General features: G+C 41.6%; 1 protein-coding gene and 1 pseudogene across 3 annotated transcripts in view; both read right to left on the bottom strand.

The window, feature by feature from the left end:
• The window catches only part of CUNH1orf21 (chromosome unknown C1orf21 homolog), a 253360-nt gene that overhangs the window by 141922 nt on the left and 93323 nt on the right, over window positions 1-18115 (bottom strand). For both annotated transcript variants that reach the window (XM_017848108.1, XM_017848107.1), the window contains exon 2: window positions 14697-14915. In XM_017848108.1, the coding sequence (XP_017703597.1) occupies window positions 14697-14790 (94 nt within the window). In that variant the 5' untranslated portion in view covers window positions 14791-14915. The remainder of the gene's footprint in view (window positions 1-14696; window positions 14916-18115) is intronic.
• Window positions 11-599, bottom strand: LOC108512734 (thioredoxin pseudogene; annotated as a pseudogene). The gene has a single exon (XR_001880679.1). The product of XR_001880679.1 is annotated as a thioredoxin pseudogene (transcript).

Below are 18115 nucleotides of genomic sequence, written 5' to 3'. Positions count from 1 at the left end.
TTTTTTTTTTAAGTGTTAGAATTCATGTTTTATTGTCACGCAGATGGCAACTGGGTTTATGTCTTCATATTTTATATTTTTGTAAATTAAAAAAATTACAAGTTTTAAATAGCCAATGGCTGGTTATGTTTTCAGAAAACATGATTAGACTAATTCATTAATGGTGGCTTCAAGCTTTTCCTTATTGGCTCCAGAAAATTCACCCACCTTTTGTCCCTTCTTAAAAAACTGGAATGTTGGCATGCATTTGACTTCACACTCTGAAGCAACATCCTGACAGGCATCCACATCTACTTCAAGGAATACCATGTTGGAATACTTTTCAGAGAGGGAATGAAAGAAAGGCTTGATCATTTTGCAAGGCCCACACCACGTGGCTGAGAAGTCAACTACTACAAGTTTATCACCTGCGGTGTTCAAGGCTTCCTGAAAAGCAGCCTTGCTCTCGATCTGCTTCACCATCTTTGCTGCTGGGGTCTGAGGAGTGGCTGTAAGGACCGATGGAAACGGATCCAAAGCACCAGACCGAGCTTGAAGACTCGCCGCTTGCTCTGCCTTTATAAACGGGCACGCCCGGCGTGCGTGTGGTGGGGGCGCGTGCCCCTAACACGATTCTTATATTGTCTATGTGAGCTTTTAAGTGTCTTGAAAAAAAAATCCAGAGTAAAATTTTCAAATATTTGAGACTCCTGCCTTTAATGTGAGATTCTCTAAAGTTATGTCTCCACCGGTTCGTTAAAGCTTCCCAGTCTCCCCTGCTATACTGTATGTGCAGTGTACCTCTGAGCCTTTGTTCTCACTGACTCTCAGCCTAAACCTCCTGCTCTGTCTCACTTAGTTCCTTTGGCTAGTATTCATATTTTAAGACTCAGCTGAGGCTTTAATCATCCTCTTTACAAGTCTTCCCCTACTCCTCAGAAAAAGAGACCTTCTGCCTTATCACCCTATGGTACTGACATTTTCTGTTGAGATGCCCATCTATTGCATCTTTACCAGTTCCGTAAAGACAGGGACCAGATTTAACCCGTCTCTACAGCCTCAGTGCCTAGCACAGCACCTAAGTCATGCAAGGCAGTCAACAAGTGCTTCTTAGGCTGAAATGAAATGCTAGGTTTTAATGAAACCAACAAGTGCCAGTCGTCAGACTCTAGCTGTATGCCTGGGCTAACATTTCTATCAGTCGGATCCCTGTTGCCCTGGGGCTATTTCCAGTGATAGACAGTGCTTTCTCCTCTGGGATAGATTTCACCATTGCCCTGAAAACACAACTAAAGTTCTTCTGGAGATGGAAACATTTGAATTATATTTATCAAAATAAACAATTGTAGTGAATGATAAATGTTATTAATAAAAGATTCAAGACACACAGAAAAATACAAAGAAGAAATTAAGAATCACCTGAAACTTCACAATAAAGAGACTGCCATCGTAAACGTTTTGGTGAATGGCCTTTCAAACACTTCTTTTATGCACTCACACAGAATTTTACATATATTTTAAACAAGTAAAATGTATAAACAAGATATGCTGCATAAAATCCCTTTACTCTATTCACTTAATAATCTGTTGCAAACTTCTGGCCATATCAATAAATATAGAATACCTTGATCATTCTAATGGCTCTATTCCATGCATGTTTCATCGGTGAGAAAGACCCTTGAACATACAGGTTTGCACACTTGTCCAATTATCTCCTTAAGATAAATTCCTAGCAGTGGGTCTCCTGTGGCAAAGGGTATGCTCATTTACATTTTTGATATATATTACTATTTTGTGCCCCGGAAAAATAGTTCTGCGTTGACATTCCCCATTATAGCATGAGACAGATGCCACCTGTTCCTGCCCAATCTGAAGGGTAAAAAATGTTTTGTTTTTGCTTGGGTTTTTTTGTTGGTTTGTTTTCATATGATTTTATTACTGAGAAGTAGAATATCTGTCTGTACTTTTTTTGTCCCTTTATATTTTTTCTCTTTTGAATTGCCTGGCCATGAACTTTGTCCATTTTTCAACTGGTATGTTAGTTCTTTCCTTACAGATTTTGAAGGGTCTTTTTCATATTAGTCATATTAACTTCAGTTGTATTGCAAATATTATTCTTAGATTGACATTTATCTTTTGACTTAGTTTATGGTGGTTTATTTTTTGCTATGCAAAATTTTAGATTTTATACAATCACGGTTTATCACAAAGGTTTTCTTTTGGTACTGGGTTTTGTAGCATTATGAGAAAGACATTTTGCAACCCAAGATTATAAAAATACTCACTTGTATTTTTTGTAGTACTTTTACAGTTTCTTTCTTTTTTTTTTTTTTTTCTTGAGACAGAGTCTCGCTCTGTCACCCAGGCTGGAGTGCAGTGGCACAATCTTGGCTCACTGTAACCTCCACCTCCTGGATTCAAGCAATTCTCCTGCCTCAGCCTCCCAAGTAGCTGGGACTACAGAAGCACACTGCCACACCCGGCTAATTTTTTGTATATATTTTTTTTTTTTTTTGAGACGGAGTCTCGCTCTGTCGCCCGCGGCTGGAGTGCAGTGGCCGGATCCTCAGCTCCACTGCAAGCTCCGCCTCCCAGGTTGACACCTATTCTCCGTCTGCCCTCGAGCCTCTCCCGGTAGTCTGGGGATATAGGGGCCCGCGCACCTCGCTCCGGCTAGTTTTTTTGTATTTTTTAGTAGAGACGGGGTTTCACCACGTTAGCCAGGATGGTCTCGAACTCCTGACCTCGTGATCCGCCCGTCTCGGCCTCCCAAAGTGCTGGGATTAATTTTTTGTATTTTAGTAGAGACGGGGTTTCACTGTGTTGCCCAGGCTCGTTGCAAACTCCTGAGCTCAGGCAATCTGCTTACCTCAGCCTCCCAAAGTGCTGGGATTACAGGTATGAGCCACCGCACCCAGCCTACAGTTCCTTATTTGACAGTTAAATTTTTAGATTCGTCTGAAAAATTCTGATATGAAGGGATAAATTGGGGATTTCATTTTAGTATTGTAATCATAAATAACAGAATATCTTCAAAGAATAAGATGTGAATTGAAATGGTACCCAATTAATTGGTATATCTTTTTATTTCAGCTGCTTATGGATACGTTTATCCTATTACAATCGCTGGGGCATCATCTGTGTCTACTGCCTCTAGTCCTCTCATGGTGCTTCACTCCATACTTCTACCAATATCTCCCTGTGCATGATAAACAAGACACACACACTCATGTATAGATTTATGGTTGATAAGCGAAAAATGTATTTGTTAACGTCTATGGTGGGATTTCTTTTAAACTACACTTTCAAAGAAATGAGGCACAATGTTATATTCATCATTCCTGAATCATGTCCTTTGGTCTTTTGATTTAAAAGACACATATTCAAGTACACATCTTACACAGTGCAGAAACTGGTCTAGGTCAAAACAGAGAAATAAAAAACCATAGGAACACAAATATCTTAAAATCTAAAAGAGATAAGTATTTCATGGATAATTGATCACCTTTTAAGTTTAGAGAATTATACACCTACAAATAAACTGATGACGCATTCTCCTTCAGCGTAATCAGAGGAAACCAAGCAACCATTTTCAGAAATGCAAACTGCATAGGTCAGAGGTATGTGTAACTGCAGGCTGCTAATATGATGATGAGCATACTAACTCAGCGCTTATCATGTGCCAAGTACTATGCTAAGATTTACAAATATTAATACATTTTAGTCTCACAACAGCCCCATGAAGGCAGGCAAGTACTAGTTTTATTCCCCACACTACACAGATGGGAAAACCCAGGCAAAAAGAACCTCAGCAATTTGCCAAGACTACATGTTAGTGAGTAGCCGAGTCAGGATCTGAAACCAATCTGCCAGATTTTTGGTCTGTGTGCTTACCATGACATTGTATTTCAGGTCCAGAGAAAACAGCCCTAATGACCATATTAGAATCTCCAGCCATCCTCGTTTAAAAGCTAAGTCTGACCTCAAGTAGCCAGTTAACAATGACTTCTCAAAGGCTTCTGAGCAAAGGTTGGTTTGGACTTAATGTCAGTGTCTTATTCCCAAGGAGGAATCTCCCTTAGTCGAAGTCAGCATCTGCCATTCTAGCCACTGTTCCACTTCTTAAGTGAACTGGGGTAGTTCTTAACTTCAGTTTCCCCTTCTATCAAGTAGGGATAATCATGATAATAACTATGTTTGAAAAAGCCTTATACACTGTAAAGCACGAATCCAAGTTGTAATGGTTCAGGGGCAAAATAACCAGTCACATGTAAAGTTCCAGGTGCAGAAGGCAGGAGCTGTATTAGTCTCTACGGAGGACAGCCAGGGCCTAATGAGGCCCATGGGCCAGGTAGGGGCTGCCTGGAGAGGTACTCATAGCAGGGCAGGTCCCTTCAGTTACACCAGCCAGGAGTCCAGGAAGAAGCCATTGTTTTGAATGTCTAAATTCTGTAGTGTCACTCAGGAGAAAATAACTCCAAGGGGAAGTGCAATGGGTAAAGAAACCTTCGACTTCCTCTCTTGTCACTGAGGCTCGTTTTAAGAACTTCCCTCATCCCCAAGCAGGCCTTGCCTGCAGCTCCAGTCCTCTCACCTTTCACTGAATGGTGCCAGAGGGCCAGGAAGCACCCAGCAGTTCTCCACTGCTACAGACAATACAAGCACTTGAAGGGGCAAGGGAGTAATTGAAGGAAACCAAAGGGACTCAGGGGGCCCTGCCGGTGCGTCCCTGCCAATGGTCTCTGAAGACTCAGGTGCTCCCTCATCTTGCAACCCAGCTGCCTGGCAGCAGGGAGTGACAAATGGTCTTATTTTCCACTTATCTCTCTAACGTTAAAAGAACAGGCTCATGATACCAGCTGGCAAGGGAAGGAAAAGTAGCACTTGGATTTTTTTTAATATAGAAAGTATAGAGCATTTCTTAACTTTCTGTCATAGAAAACATTTCCAAGTAGAAATTTTTGCTGGCTTTACCTCGGCTAGACCAAACTTGGCATGAAGGCAGCATCCAGCATGGTATCTATTTTGTGCTGGCCGAGGGGAGGAAAGTGAAGAGGTGGGGCCAGTCTACTCAGGCCCATCTACTATTTATAACAAGTGCTTCCATGCTAATTGTGCACTGGCCTTCTTCTGGATGCTCTCTTTATTAACTATGTGTTCCTCCTCAGAACTCCAAGTGGTGGATGCCATTATTTCCTCCATATTATAGACATGGAAACAAATACAGCTAAGTTATCTATCCAAGACAGCACAGGCAGTGGTGACGCCGGAATCAAACCCCAGCTGGTAAGACAGAATTCACAACCACTCCATTCCAGGCTCACATACACGCATGTTTCATTTTTCCTATTGAAGTGAGTGCCATCAGCATGGCCCAGGAACCGCCTAAAAGAAGGAAATAAAACTAACATTTTGTGAGCACCTTCTCTGAGTCACACACTGGGCTGAGCACTTTTACTTCAGAAGAAGGCAGTTAAAGCTGTGAGCCAAGGTCGACTGGCTTCTGTGATTCCATGAGCCCCATGTGCACTTCGAGCCATTAAGACCTTTCTCAGGCTCAGCTCAAGACATCAGGGAGCTTTCAAAGCCTAAACCCAAGACCATGTTCCTCACTTATCTTGACTTAAATTTATCAGCTTTTGTGACTACAATCTGGCCTATCACAAATCCATCAAACACTTCTCCTGCCCTTAGGGCTCTTTACCGCATCCTATGATTCACTAAAAACTGAAAAAGGGAAAAAGGATTTTCTCTCTCACCTTCGGGAAATAACAGCTTCAGAAGCCAATAGAAGCTGCCCTATGCCAGCAAAAAAGTTACAGTAGAGGCAGCTAAAGTCTACCACTAAGCAGTACAGAAAGGAGCAAGGTGGCGTTGCTCTTGTTCATTGGCCAAGCTGCCTCCCAATTCTGCCTCTCTGGTGATCCCCCATGTACCCCTCTTTCCCAGATCACCACCCCCACCAACACACAAAAGGCTGAGTGTACACCCCTAGTGCTCACTTAACGCATATCCCACCTATGGAGATTCCCAGCAGAGAATGAGGGCCACTGCCTCCATCAAACTCCTTTTCTCTTAGATCCAATAAAAACGAAAACTTGAAAGAGAAGGAAATTCTCACACTACCACTGCTACCTCTCAGTCACATAAGCCAGCACGGTGCAATAGAAACACGTGAGGTATATGTGTACTTTTAATACTTCTAGTAGCCCCATTAGATAAAAAGAAGCAGGTGAAATTCATCTTCATATATTTTATTTAACCTGATAGATCTAAAATATATCATTTAACATGTAATCAATAACAAGATTATTAATGAGCTAGTTTATATTCGTTTTTCATGTTAAATTTTCATTTAAGATGAAATTTAAAAGTTCATTTTCCACTTATAGCACATCTCAATTAGGACTAGTCATATTTCTCATGCTCAGTAGCCACATGCGGCTCATGGCTACTGTGCTGGACTGCACTGACAAACATTATTCTCTCTGTTACTGTCTCACAAACACAGGTATCTTTAATCCATCTTCACTGAATGCAATCAAAAACTATGAGACATAAACAGTGAATTGTGACTTTGCCTCCAAGTGCTTTTAATTTCTGAATAAATCTGATGTATTTTCTCATTTAATTTTCACCATAACCTTGTGAAATAGGTCTCACAGCATTTTAGATGAGTAATAGATTGGCATAACACCATCTCACACACACACACACACACACACACACACACACACACACAGCCACATGCACCTGTTATATGCTCTCATTTAGGTATACCCAAGGATCAGAACTTAACTGAAGCCACAGAGCAATACAAAGTCCTAGTGAAAGAAAGCAGCCAAATTCTTGCTTGTTTTACTGCTGCTCAGTCTCACACCATCATTCCAGAAGAATTTACTGCAATAATCTAAGCGCCTGCAATAATCTAAGTGCCTCCATTTAAAGGGATGTTTATAAACATCAGGCCCTCTTGGGCCTCAAACCAAACTCGGCAGCAGTGCGGGCCACCTTAGTTATATGGGAGGGCTGGTTCAGTCAGTGCCCAACCTGATTCCTGAACAATCTCTCTGCCTCCAGCTCCCTGGCCATCTGGGAGCCCTCTGTCCTCTCAAGACCATGCAGTTCCTGCTTTCAGGGAGCTAACCAGCTCATAAGACAGATTAGACACAGAAACAAATAAATCAAATAAATAAAAAGTATTCTGGGATGGCAGGAAAGAGATACCTTCTGAAGGTATTAGAGGAACCTCTGTATAAAAGTTTACATTTGGAAAACGAACAGGATTTAAAGACATGAAGTCAGGAAAAGGGGCCCGTGCCAAGCAGAGGTCGCTGTGTACTGGAGGGCCTAGAGCAGCGAAGGTGCAGGATAAGTTCACAAGGCCGCCTTGCTCAGATGACTGAAGAAGGCGATCATGAAGGAACAGAGTATAAAACAAGGCTGCACCTGTAATCCTAGCACTTTGGGAGGCCAAGGTGGGTGGGGTGCCTGAGGTCAGGAGTTCAAGACCAACCTGGCCAAAATGGTGAAACTCTGCCTCTACTAAAAAAAAACACAAAAATTAGCCGGGCATGGTGGTGGGTGCCTGTAATCCCAGCTACTCAGGAGGCTGAGGCAAGAGAATTGCTTGAACCTGGGAGATGGAGGCTGCAGTGAGCTAAGATCAAGCCACTGCACTCCAGCCTCGGTGACAGAGCAAGACTCCGTCTCAAAATACACACACACACACACACACACACACACACACACACACACACACAAAGGCAGCAAAGGTGGATATGAGCCATCTTCAGGTGTCTTGGATGTTAACTAAGGATTTGGGATTTATTGGCTAAGAACTAGGCACAAACAGAAAGTTCTAGAGAAGATTTAATACCAACAGAGGAGTACTTTAAAAAGCCAATCTGATAGTGGTGCCAAAAAATGAAGAAGTAAAACAGACCAAAACAAGCAAAGGAACAAATAAGCAATAAAGGAGGTTAACAGGAGATTCCTCCTGAGAACACTGCAGTTCTTGGGGTGATGGGCTGTCACAGCCAAAACTACAGTAGTGGTAGGAAAAGCAATGCTAGGAGAGGGTGAGATTTATAGGATCTGGAAACTAACTGCAAAAGCCAAAAGTGACTCAAGTTTAAAGCCTACTTTATTCAAACAATGGAAACAGAAAAAGTGCAAAAAAGAAAGTCAATATAACTGTAAGAGTTTCTCCCCACTTGGGGGCGGGTTGCAGGAGAGATCATGATGTCAAGTCTGACGTACTAATTTCCCTAATAAGGCCTGAATGTGTTCTATGCACCCACTTTAGTTGTCTAAGAGAATGACTGTTGAAAGAAATCCAATAAGCACTTGGCTTTCTAGAACTTGCTTAACCAGTTCATGATAACTTGAACCTGTTAGTCACTTACTTTTTGCAAGCTGGTCTTGGCAATCTGCTCATCTGTCCTCTGAATGACCTCAGCAGATCTGCTGACCACTATTCACATCTGCCCTGACAACTGAGGGAAGGAAAATTCCAATGTGAAGATGAAACCTTCTGAAGTGAATCTGACTTCTGAAAGGTACACGGTGTGTCAGGAAGAACTTTAGATCTGAAACTTTTTATGCTTCAACACTTAAAGTGAAAGAAAATGTGTAAGTAAATATCACTGATGGAGTTCCTTGTCAATGATCTCCTAAATTTTCTGAAATCTAGGAGTCAAGATGCCCATTTAGCATTTAATTCTGCATGGCAGAACATGCTACAGAAACTCTGTCACACACATTTGTTGTGGTGGGGCTCCTAAATAACCAAGACATCATGGAGCCCAAACTGCTTCAAAAAATGGAAAATACCATTTGTATAAACACATTGGGTATCAAAGTTCCCGAACATGTCTTCAGAAGCTTTGAAATTAAATTAACACCTTTAGGAAAAGGATCAAATGTGTGTGTATACACACCCAGAGACACATACTTCAGAGCCGTCCCCAAAGATGCCACCCTGCACAGACTTTGTCATATCTTCAACAACATGTGGTAATAACATTTTAAAAACATTTTTAAATGTTTAGCTTTTAAAGCATAAATAAGGCCACTTTATTTGGTGAAAAATAGACGGGTGTTTTAGAAAGCAGAATATAATTGTCCAGGTTGAAATATATCCCAGGTATGGAGTTATAACTTCCTCTCGCAATGGGCGTTGGTCTCCAAAGACACCTCCCAGCAATTCCTCCCCTTTCTATGGGCACATACTCAGGAGGTGGAGTGATTCTGCTCCCTCAACTCTAGGCTGGTCTTATGACTTGCTTTGATCAACAGAAGGCAGCAAAAGTGGCTTTCTTGAATTTTCAAGCTCAGGTCCTAAGAGGCCTGGCAGCTTCCACTTCCTCTCTTGCAAGCCGGGCTGAAAAGTTTGGCTATCCAGCTGGAAAGAGTGGCCTTGTGGACAGAAGCCCAAATCCATCTGGGATAGTTGAGTTCAGCTGAGATCCCAGCTGTATGCAGCTGCATGACTGAGCCCAGGCGAGAACAGTAGATGAACTCTAGTCATCCCACAGAATCTTGAGAAATAAGCTGGTTATGTTTCAAGGTACTCTGGGGTATTTTACAATAAGAGATCACAGAAACAATGGGTTACAAATGGTTAAAAAGTGGGCCTATCACTATCACTCATCTGCCACCATGTGTGATCACTGCTGGATTTTGAAAACTTCTTGCAAATTAATTTAAGTGAAGAAACCCAGACAAGACCTTTCCTCGTCATATTTAAAATGTGGTATTCAGTAATATCTAGGGTACTGGGACTGTCTTGACACTGGATTCTGGTAATTCTTCTCCCAGAGCCCTACAGGGCTAGAAAAAGTATCTCCCTGGATTGGTGAAGTTCTCTCCCCATTGTATTCCTGCTTTATTTAACACAATCCCACAAATTTGCTAATATTTGTGTTAGAGAGATTAACAAGATGATAGAATGCTTGAGTAAATAAAATTTCAATGTGGGTGTTGGGAGGATGAAGAAAATTTAGCAGAGGTCTTAACTGACACTTTATGGCATGAACTACATAGAGGCACAGAGACAGCAATGACCAGGTGGGCTTGGGGTAAACTGATTTTTAGCCCCAATTCTTGACCCTCCCTGCACCTATACCTTTACTGTAAATGCACTGTGGTCAGAGTATACTATTTTGCCTAACTTTGGGCTCACTCATGTCACCTGCTTTGGCTAGGGTATGAGTGACAGTGCGCCAGCTCTGAGTCCAAACTTAGGAGGCACCATACGTATCACTTGCACTCTTGCCCTTCTGTGAAAGGAGATCATGCCCCCACTGGCTTGCTGGTCCCTGGAGAAAGATGAGAGGTACACAGAGCAGTGCCACCACAGCTGACCCACCAATTCATAATCAAGAAAGAAACAGTTACTTTCGAATGCGACTGAGAGCTTCAGGTGTCTTACGACCAAGTACCCCCATTTTTCTAAGAGAGAGAGTTATTTATTTAATTATTTCTTCTTTTCTCTTTCCTTCTTTTCCTCTGTTCCCATTTCCCATCTAGCTCTTCAGAAATGCAATCATAACCTTTACCTTCCCTTCACCAAACATTCCCTACACTGGAAGCTTATCTAACTATGTGCTTACTTTGAAACTCCAGAGCAGAAACTGTCTCCCACAAGGAGATTGCCTCAAGAGACAACAATCAATTTACAACCTAAAGTATGTCCCTGATGGAAGGCTCTCCCAACTGGAGAGTGTCTTGAGACAAAGGCCACTATATAACCTAGCTCTGCTTGCGATGACGCCAGTTCGACCACCAGTAGATTAAGCAACAAAGTGAGTCACGCAGACCCCCACCTGCTCACTCCCTCCCCTGTATGCCATTCATGCCAAGTCCCCTTTAAAAGTCCATGCATTCTGCCCCAAAAGAAAAACAGTACCGTTAAAGGCAGGAGCCTGTACCTCTTCCCCCAAGCTAAGCTGTTGAATAAAGTAACTTCCTTTATGCCAGACCTCACTCTTGTGAATTAGAGTCTGCAAGTCGCGAGTGACTGAACCTGAGTTTGTTACAGTCTACAGCAATAGTTCACTAAAACAAAGCTCCTTTATCAGATGCTAACATCTGCAAAATACACATGGTGCTTTAGAACAATAGAGTCTTCCTGGCTATACAAGTTGTGAAGGGATGGTTAAGTGGTCTCATTGCCAAGCAGAATGTAAGCACAACATATTGAATATCACCAAATCTTGCTCTGACAATCTAAGGTTATCTTTTTAAAGACTGTCATTTGGTATTCGAAGTTCTCCAATAATTTAACCCTAACTTAGTTTTCTAGCCAATTCTGTCCCATTTATAGTTTATGTTCCATTCATTAGTTCCAAAATTAGAATATTTATTATTCTTGAGTAAGTCTCACATTACCTAGCTGTTCCTGTACCAGTTTAGATTGTGACAGGTTTCATTTCTTTCAGTCCTTTAAGGACAGGTTTGGATGTCATCTCTGTAAGAAATCTGCTCTGATTCTGCCGTTTAAGGCAGAGCATCTATCCCCTGACTGTTACTGTGAGGTATGTCATTTCCTCTTAGGGTATTTGGCTTATTCTGCTTCATAACACTTTCTTATCTTCTTACAAAGTCCTAGATGGCAAGGTTTATGGATTATTTACCTCTGTAATCTCCATGGCATTTAGCAAAAGGCCTTACACATAGGATACAGACCAATCAATACTTTTGTGCCCTCATACTTTAAAGAATGAGGGCTGGCTACGGTGGTTCACGCCTGTATCCCCGCCCTTTGGGAGGCCACGGTGGGCAGATTGCTTGAGTCCAGGAGTTTTAGACCAGCCTGGGAAACATGGCAAAACCCCATCTCTATTAAAAATATATTTTAAAAAAAATTGCCAGGTGTGAGGGCACATGCCTTTAATCCCAAAGCTACTCAGGGAGCTGAGGCGAGAGGATCACTTGAGCCCAGGAGGTGAAGGCTGCAGTGAACCCTGATCGCACCACTGCACTCCAGCCTAGGCCACAGAGCAAGACTGTCTCAAAAAAAAAAAAAAAAAAAAACCAAAAAAAAAAAAAAAAAAAACCAAAAAAACAAAAAAAAAAAACACAAGAAACAAACAAACAAAAAACAATGGGAGGCTGCAGGGCATCAGGAAACAACATGGAGAAAGAAAGGTGGACCGGGCGCGGTGGCTCAAGCCTGTAATCCCAGCACTTTGGGAGGCCAAGACGGGCGGATCACGAGGTCAGGAGATGGAGACCATCCTGGCTAACACGGTGAAACCCCGTCTCTACTAAAATACAAAAAACTAGCCGGGCGAGGTGGCGGGCGCCTGTAGTCCCAGCTACTCGGGAGGCTGAGGCAGGAGAATGGCGTGAACCCGGGAGGCGGAGCTTGCAGTGAGCTGAGATCCGGCCACTGCACTCCAGCCTGGGCGACAGAGCGAGACTCCGCCTCAAAAGAAAAAAAAGAAAGGTGGACTTTGGAGTCTGAGCAATCTGGATTCTAGCATTTCGTAGCTGGGTAATCTTGGACGAGTCTGTCTCTCTGTGCTCAGTTCCCAAGTATGTAAAATTTGCATAGCACATATTTCACAAGACTGTTGTGAAAATTCAACATAAAATGAATGTAAATGCCTCACAATGTTTGACATATGGTGGCGGCTCCATAAATGGTAACTCTATTATAAAATGATAATGACATAGAACATAAGCTAGAAGTTAAACAAATCCCTGATGTTAAATTATTTTCTCTTAAAAGTTAAGCATTTGAGGGTGACAATAATGACTCTAGTTCCAATCAAGTCTTTCCATAAAAACTGTGGTTTCAAAGACCTAGACTGTAGTTTTATTAAAATGTTCATATATGTTACTCTTCTTCACAGTTCTCCATGCTATAGGTAGTTACCAGTAGAAGCAAATTTGTTCCAGGCAACTAATGCATCTCCTTTGAACAAAATGAAACAAGGTCTTCCATCCCAAACACACAAGTCCACTTTCAACTGAGCATTAGCTCTTTCGTACCATTCCTAATTCTTCACCAGGAGACTATAACAATCATTACAATGAACCAAAAGCTAGAGATTCTAAAAGTAGTAGAATTATTTGACAGTGACTAAATGATGCAGCTACAGTTATTTACATGTAAACATTATCTCAGTGAGGTTCTACAACATATCTCAATAATGTCCCTTAATGAGTAAGAGTTGAAGTTTTTTTTTTTTTTGAGACGGAGTCTCACTCTGTTGCCCAGGCTGGAGTGCAGTGGCCGGATCTCAGCTCACTGCAAGCTCTGCCTCCTGGGTTCATGCCATTCTCCTGCCTCAGCCTCCCGAGTAGCTGGGACTACAGGCGCCCGCCACCTCGCCCGGCTAGTTTTTTGTATTTTTTAGTAGAGACGGGGTTTCATCGTGTTAGCCAGGATAGTCTCGATCTCCTGACCTCGTGATCCGCCCGTCTCGGCCTCCCAAAGTGCTGGGATTACAGGCTTGAGCCACCGGAAGTGTTTTTATAAATAAAAGTATCATGCAAATGTCAAGTAGTAGGTATTATTGTTAAAATAATTCCACAAAAACTGCTTCATCTGCCTTGTACTAATTTAAATTTTGTTTACATATCCAAATTTCACAATAATCATCTAAGGGCCAATCTCAAGATCAGGCAAGCATAAAAGCCTCTAAGTAGCCAGGTAATGTCAATGAGCACACTGAACTTGGTGTACATGCAGGGAGGAAGCGTTAGCCATTCACTGGAGGCCACAGCCTGGCTGCAGGGACAATTGCTACTCCACCCCACACTGTTGTCTCAAGGAATGAAGACCTATTGTTGCCAGCTCTTTTGAAGAAATTTGGGTTTTATTTGAAATATCCTGATTTTTAAAGGCTGCCTTGCTTTTTATTTTAAAATTCTTTAGGGAGGGGCAAAAAAATGTATTTGCAGACCAGATGTGGCCATGGTTTGCCAATTTGTGGCCTTTGCACTAGATATCCTAAAGTCATTTTGAGTCAACAGAGAGAGGTTAAAAGATGATTATTAGATTCATTGCATTTTTATTTAAAATCTGAAAATGTATAGTTCACTCTCTATTACGCTTTAAAAAAACACCTCACTCCCTCATTTATAAATCTTCACTCACTCCCCTTTTGGACTTCTGTTTTTAGTCCTACAGTTCTCTTCTACCAGGACACCCCATGGCCACTGTCCCACGTACCAATTTAAATCCTGCTGGTTCTTTGAAGCTTGATTTAAATGCTAGTTCCTGGGGAAAAAAAAAAAAAAAAAACCCTCCATGTTCCTCCTCAAAGACCACTTTGTATAAATTATGATGCAGCTGATCCAAAGTAAAGATTCACATTGATTTCCAGTGGGTCTCATCACCCCTTCACCTCAGATGGTATAACCCAATAATCACTGTAATTATTCACTGTCACAAAAGTGAAAGGCTTAGAAGGAATAAGATCTAATGCTCCATAACAGAGTAGGTTGACTATAGTTAAAAATAATGTACTGTATATTTCCAAATAGCTCAAAGATAGGTTTTGAAATGTTCCCAACACATAGAAACGATAAATGCTCAAGGCGACAGATATCCTAAATACTCTGACTTGATCGCTACACATTCTAGGCAGGTGACAAAATATCACAAGCACCCCATAAATATGTACAAATATTATGTACCAATAAAAAAAAGGAAAAGGCCTAGAATCAATGGGTCAAGAGTCAAGTTTGATAGGACTCACCGCCAAACACATCTCCATTCTGGTAGTTTTTCCCTTTCTGGGCTTCCTCTTCATTTTGAACAGTGGCAACATGCTTGGCGGAGGCACAGCCCATAGTCTCATTCGGTCAGCTTCAGCCGGGCTGAACTGTAAATCATCTCTACAGACACGGGGACATTTTTTTTTCTTTAAACACAAAGAAAATCCACCTTGCTGCTGAATTGGTCAAGATGTGTGCACCTGTAAGAAAAGAAAGCTAGATTAGAATAGGCGGTGACTGCAGCAAAACACAAGCCTCAGTATCTTGGTGTGCTGTGGCCTGCAGTGTACTAGAAGTCATGCACAGACCCACCCATCGATCGCACTGGTGTTGTGGTGGGCACGGAAGAACCACGTGCAGCATGGCCCATTCTCACTTGATTTCCCGCTCAGAAAGCAAGACAGAAAGGCATGTCCCTATGCAACATATGGCCGAGGAGTGAACTTTTTGAGGAGATACCAAAAATACGTATTTATTCAAATACATATTTGGGCACTACTGCTTGCCACATATACTCTTAAAGTAACTGTAGGTTTACTAATGTTCTGAACTCTCAAAAACTGTCGAGGAAGGAGAGCACACTCTTGAGATCCACCTAGTTCAGGAGGCTGGGAAAAGCTCTTCATCTTCCTCATCCTACCCTGCAGGCCAGCCCTCCCAGCTCCTCAAATTTTGCCAGGAAAAGGTAGCCATCCTCCTCAGACTGGAAGATGGGCTACTTTATATATTTCTGGTTAAGGCTGTAAATAATTCAGCATTTTATTTTACCTGAGGTGACACTGTTTTGATGACCAAGGAAGGAGATGGGGCAAGGTCTTAAACTTACTTTTGTCCATTTTCTGCTTAGCTAGCCAAATGTTTTAAGGATTGGGTAGAAGATGTCAAAATATGAAGAAAAGCAACAAAGTGGTTGTCAAGCTTTTGGAGTAAACTTTGTGCCTCTACTGATCTCTCATAAAGGCTTAAAGAGTATTTACAGATACACCGCAAAGGAGATAATCTTCAAGTTGACTTAAGTGACTTTACCTTTCCCTGCCCCATCCAAGGTGGCTGCTCAAATTCTGAGTGTTTGCTATGCTCAACTTGCTCATTTTTGTTTTATTCTTTCATCATCCTAACCCAACCATTCCAGGCCTATGGATGACTTATTCCAGTCTTGTAAATGTTTCCTTTGAAACATCTCTCCTACACATTCCTTTGTTCCCATCCCTCCCACTGTAATACAGGCCCTTACCTCCTCAGAGTCCTGGCAGTACAAAGAAGGCATCAAGACTCTTTTAATCTTCATCAGCACCCACGTCCCACTACCCCCTGCCCATGAACAGTGGAAGTTTCTCAAGTTTCACAGATAGTGCTACTATACAGTAGCTATACGCTTTTTCTACCAAGAAGACTAGAGCTCCTAAATCCTCCTTGCTAGAGCGCTAAGGACAGCTCTGGATGTAGAAATTTAATCATTTAAACCATAAAATCTCAGCAAAGAGAATTTTTCAAATAAGCATAATCAATCTAATAAACGAACTTAGATATAAAGGCAGTGATCTTAAATTAAGCCAAGCAAATACAAATTGCAGTAAATATTGACAATGACTGTAACATTAGTCATGTCTCATATAATTCTTCAAACTATTCTCTATCACTGGTTGTGCTAAATTATTATTAGGAAGTGTAGAGTTTGTTGGTAAAGTTCTACAAACCAGGAAGATTTTTCTCCTAGATGACTAATGCTTATATCCTCCCCATACTTGATGTAACTTCATGTTAACAGGTCTTCATCTCAAAACTATATGAAATCCAGGCCTGCGGATGTGCACACACATACATACACACATACACATACACACACACACACACACATCCTATTCCATTACTTAGCAGTAATGTCTTCAAGGCTACAGTATTTCTATTTGATGGTCTAGTCATACTGGTGTATAGAGCTCAGGGGCCTTATGGAGAAGAGATGCTGACATTTTAAAAATTGCACTCAATACAATGTAATATGAGCTCTGATTGAAATTTCACAGGAATCTATGGCGATGCAGAATTCAAAAAAGCAGATTAGATTATGACTGGAAAGAGGAAGGAAGTAGTATTTTTCTAGGGTATCAAAGGTTTGGTAGAAATTTACCAGGCTGATTGGATGGTAGCATTATTCAGTTGCAAGGAACAGCCTGGGCTAAGACACTAGAATGTAGACGAGCATGGCATATTTGCATGTGTTCATTTCAGAGGGGTCAGGTGGGGATGGGGGGCAGGGCAGAGGACTGGATGGCTGATACTTCATGAAGGGCCTGCAGAAGGACTCGCTACCTTCATCCAACCGAATAAACTATGGGATGTCGTAATACCACAGGCAGTCCTTCTGACCCAACTTAGAGCACACTGTGAGAAAATATTAAATTAGTTGTGTAGAGGTCCATTCTGTCAACCTGTCATAGTTTTTGAAGAAACATCAATGAAATATTAGACAAGAGGGAAAGTACAAGGGGTTCAGCTGTAAAGGTGGGAGAAGACAAGAGTCCCCTCTGTAACCCAGAGGCTGCTGTGAATTGCTGATTTTGTTGCTGCGGCCAATGCTGTTGCTGCTTCTGCTTTTGCTGTTGTTGTTATTGCTGCTGCTACTGCTGCTGTTTTGGATTCCCAGCCAGCACCTTGTCAGGGGCAGCATCCATCCTCCTGCTTCCTCATCCCCAGCATCATCATGCAAGGTAACAGATGTGGGCTCCCAGACATGATTCCTTACTGTTCAAAAAGGAAGTGTGGTAAAACCACTTCACACTTACACATACGCAGGAGAGATCGAAGTGAGAAGGGGAACCTAGGTGGCTTCCCTGCCACCTTTTCAGAATAAATTAAGTAAAACAGGAGGGGCAATCCTAACAAAATCAGAGTACACTGAGAAGTAAGAGACAACTCAACAATCATGCTCTTTGAGAGTCCTCTCGCTTTTCCAATTTCATGTCTACAGCCTCTTATGCTATCCAAGAAGCAATGGGAAGAACTGAAGACACGACTTATCCTTTGCTACTCCTGAAAGCAGCTACTGGTGTTTCTTCTGTGCTTTAAAAGTTGTGTTTGCATAAAAAAATTTTATTTGAATTTTAAAGGTGGAAATTATTTGAAATCAAATATACTGCAGAAGGCTAACAAAAATAAGATACAAAAGAATGGCTCTGTTTTATTAAAAGAATGTCTCCGTTATTCAAGCATTGGGGTGAGGGGTAGGTTAACGAGCAGATTTGACATGATTTACACCCAATTCAAATGATGACTCAAGAAATTTCCATTTAATTACACATATTTTAAAGCACTATAGCTCAATATGAGTTCTCACCAAATTATAAATAGGTATAGATTTTGTTTCTGAAACATACGTGCTATATCATTTTACAGCAGCAAT

Source organism: Rhinopithecus bieti, unplaced genomic scaffold, assembly GCF_001698545.2.
Source record: "Rhinopithecus bieti isolate Rb0 unplaced genomic scaffold, ASM169854v2 scaffold_27006, whole genome shotgun sequence".
NCBI classification, from domain to species: domain Eukaryota; kingdom Metazoa; phylum Chordata; class Mammalia; order Primates; family Cercopithecidae; genus Rhinopithecus; species Rhinopithecus bieti.
The sequence above is the reverse complement of the archived record's forward strand: the minus strand, read 5'-3'. Positions and strand labels throughout refer to the sequence as shown.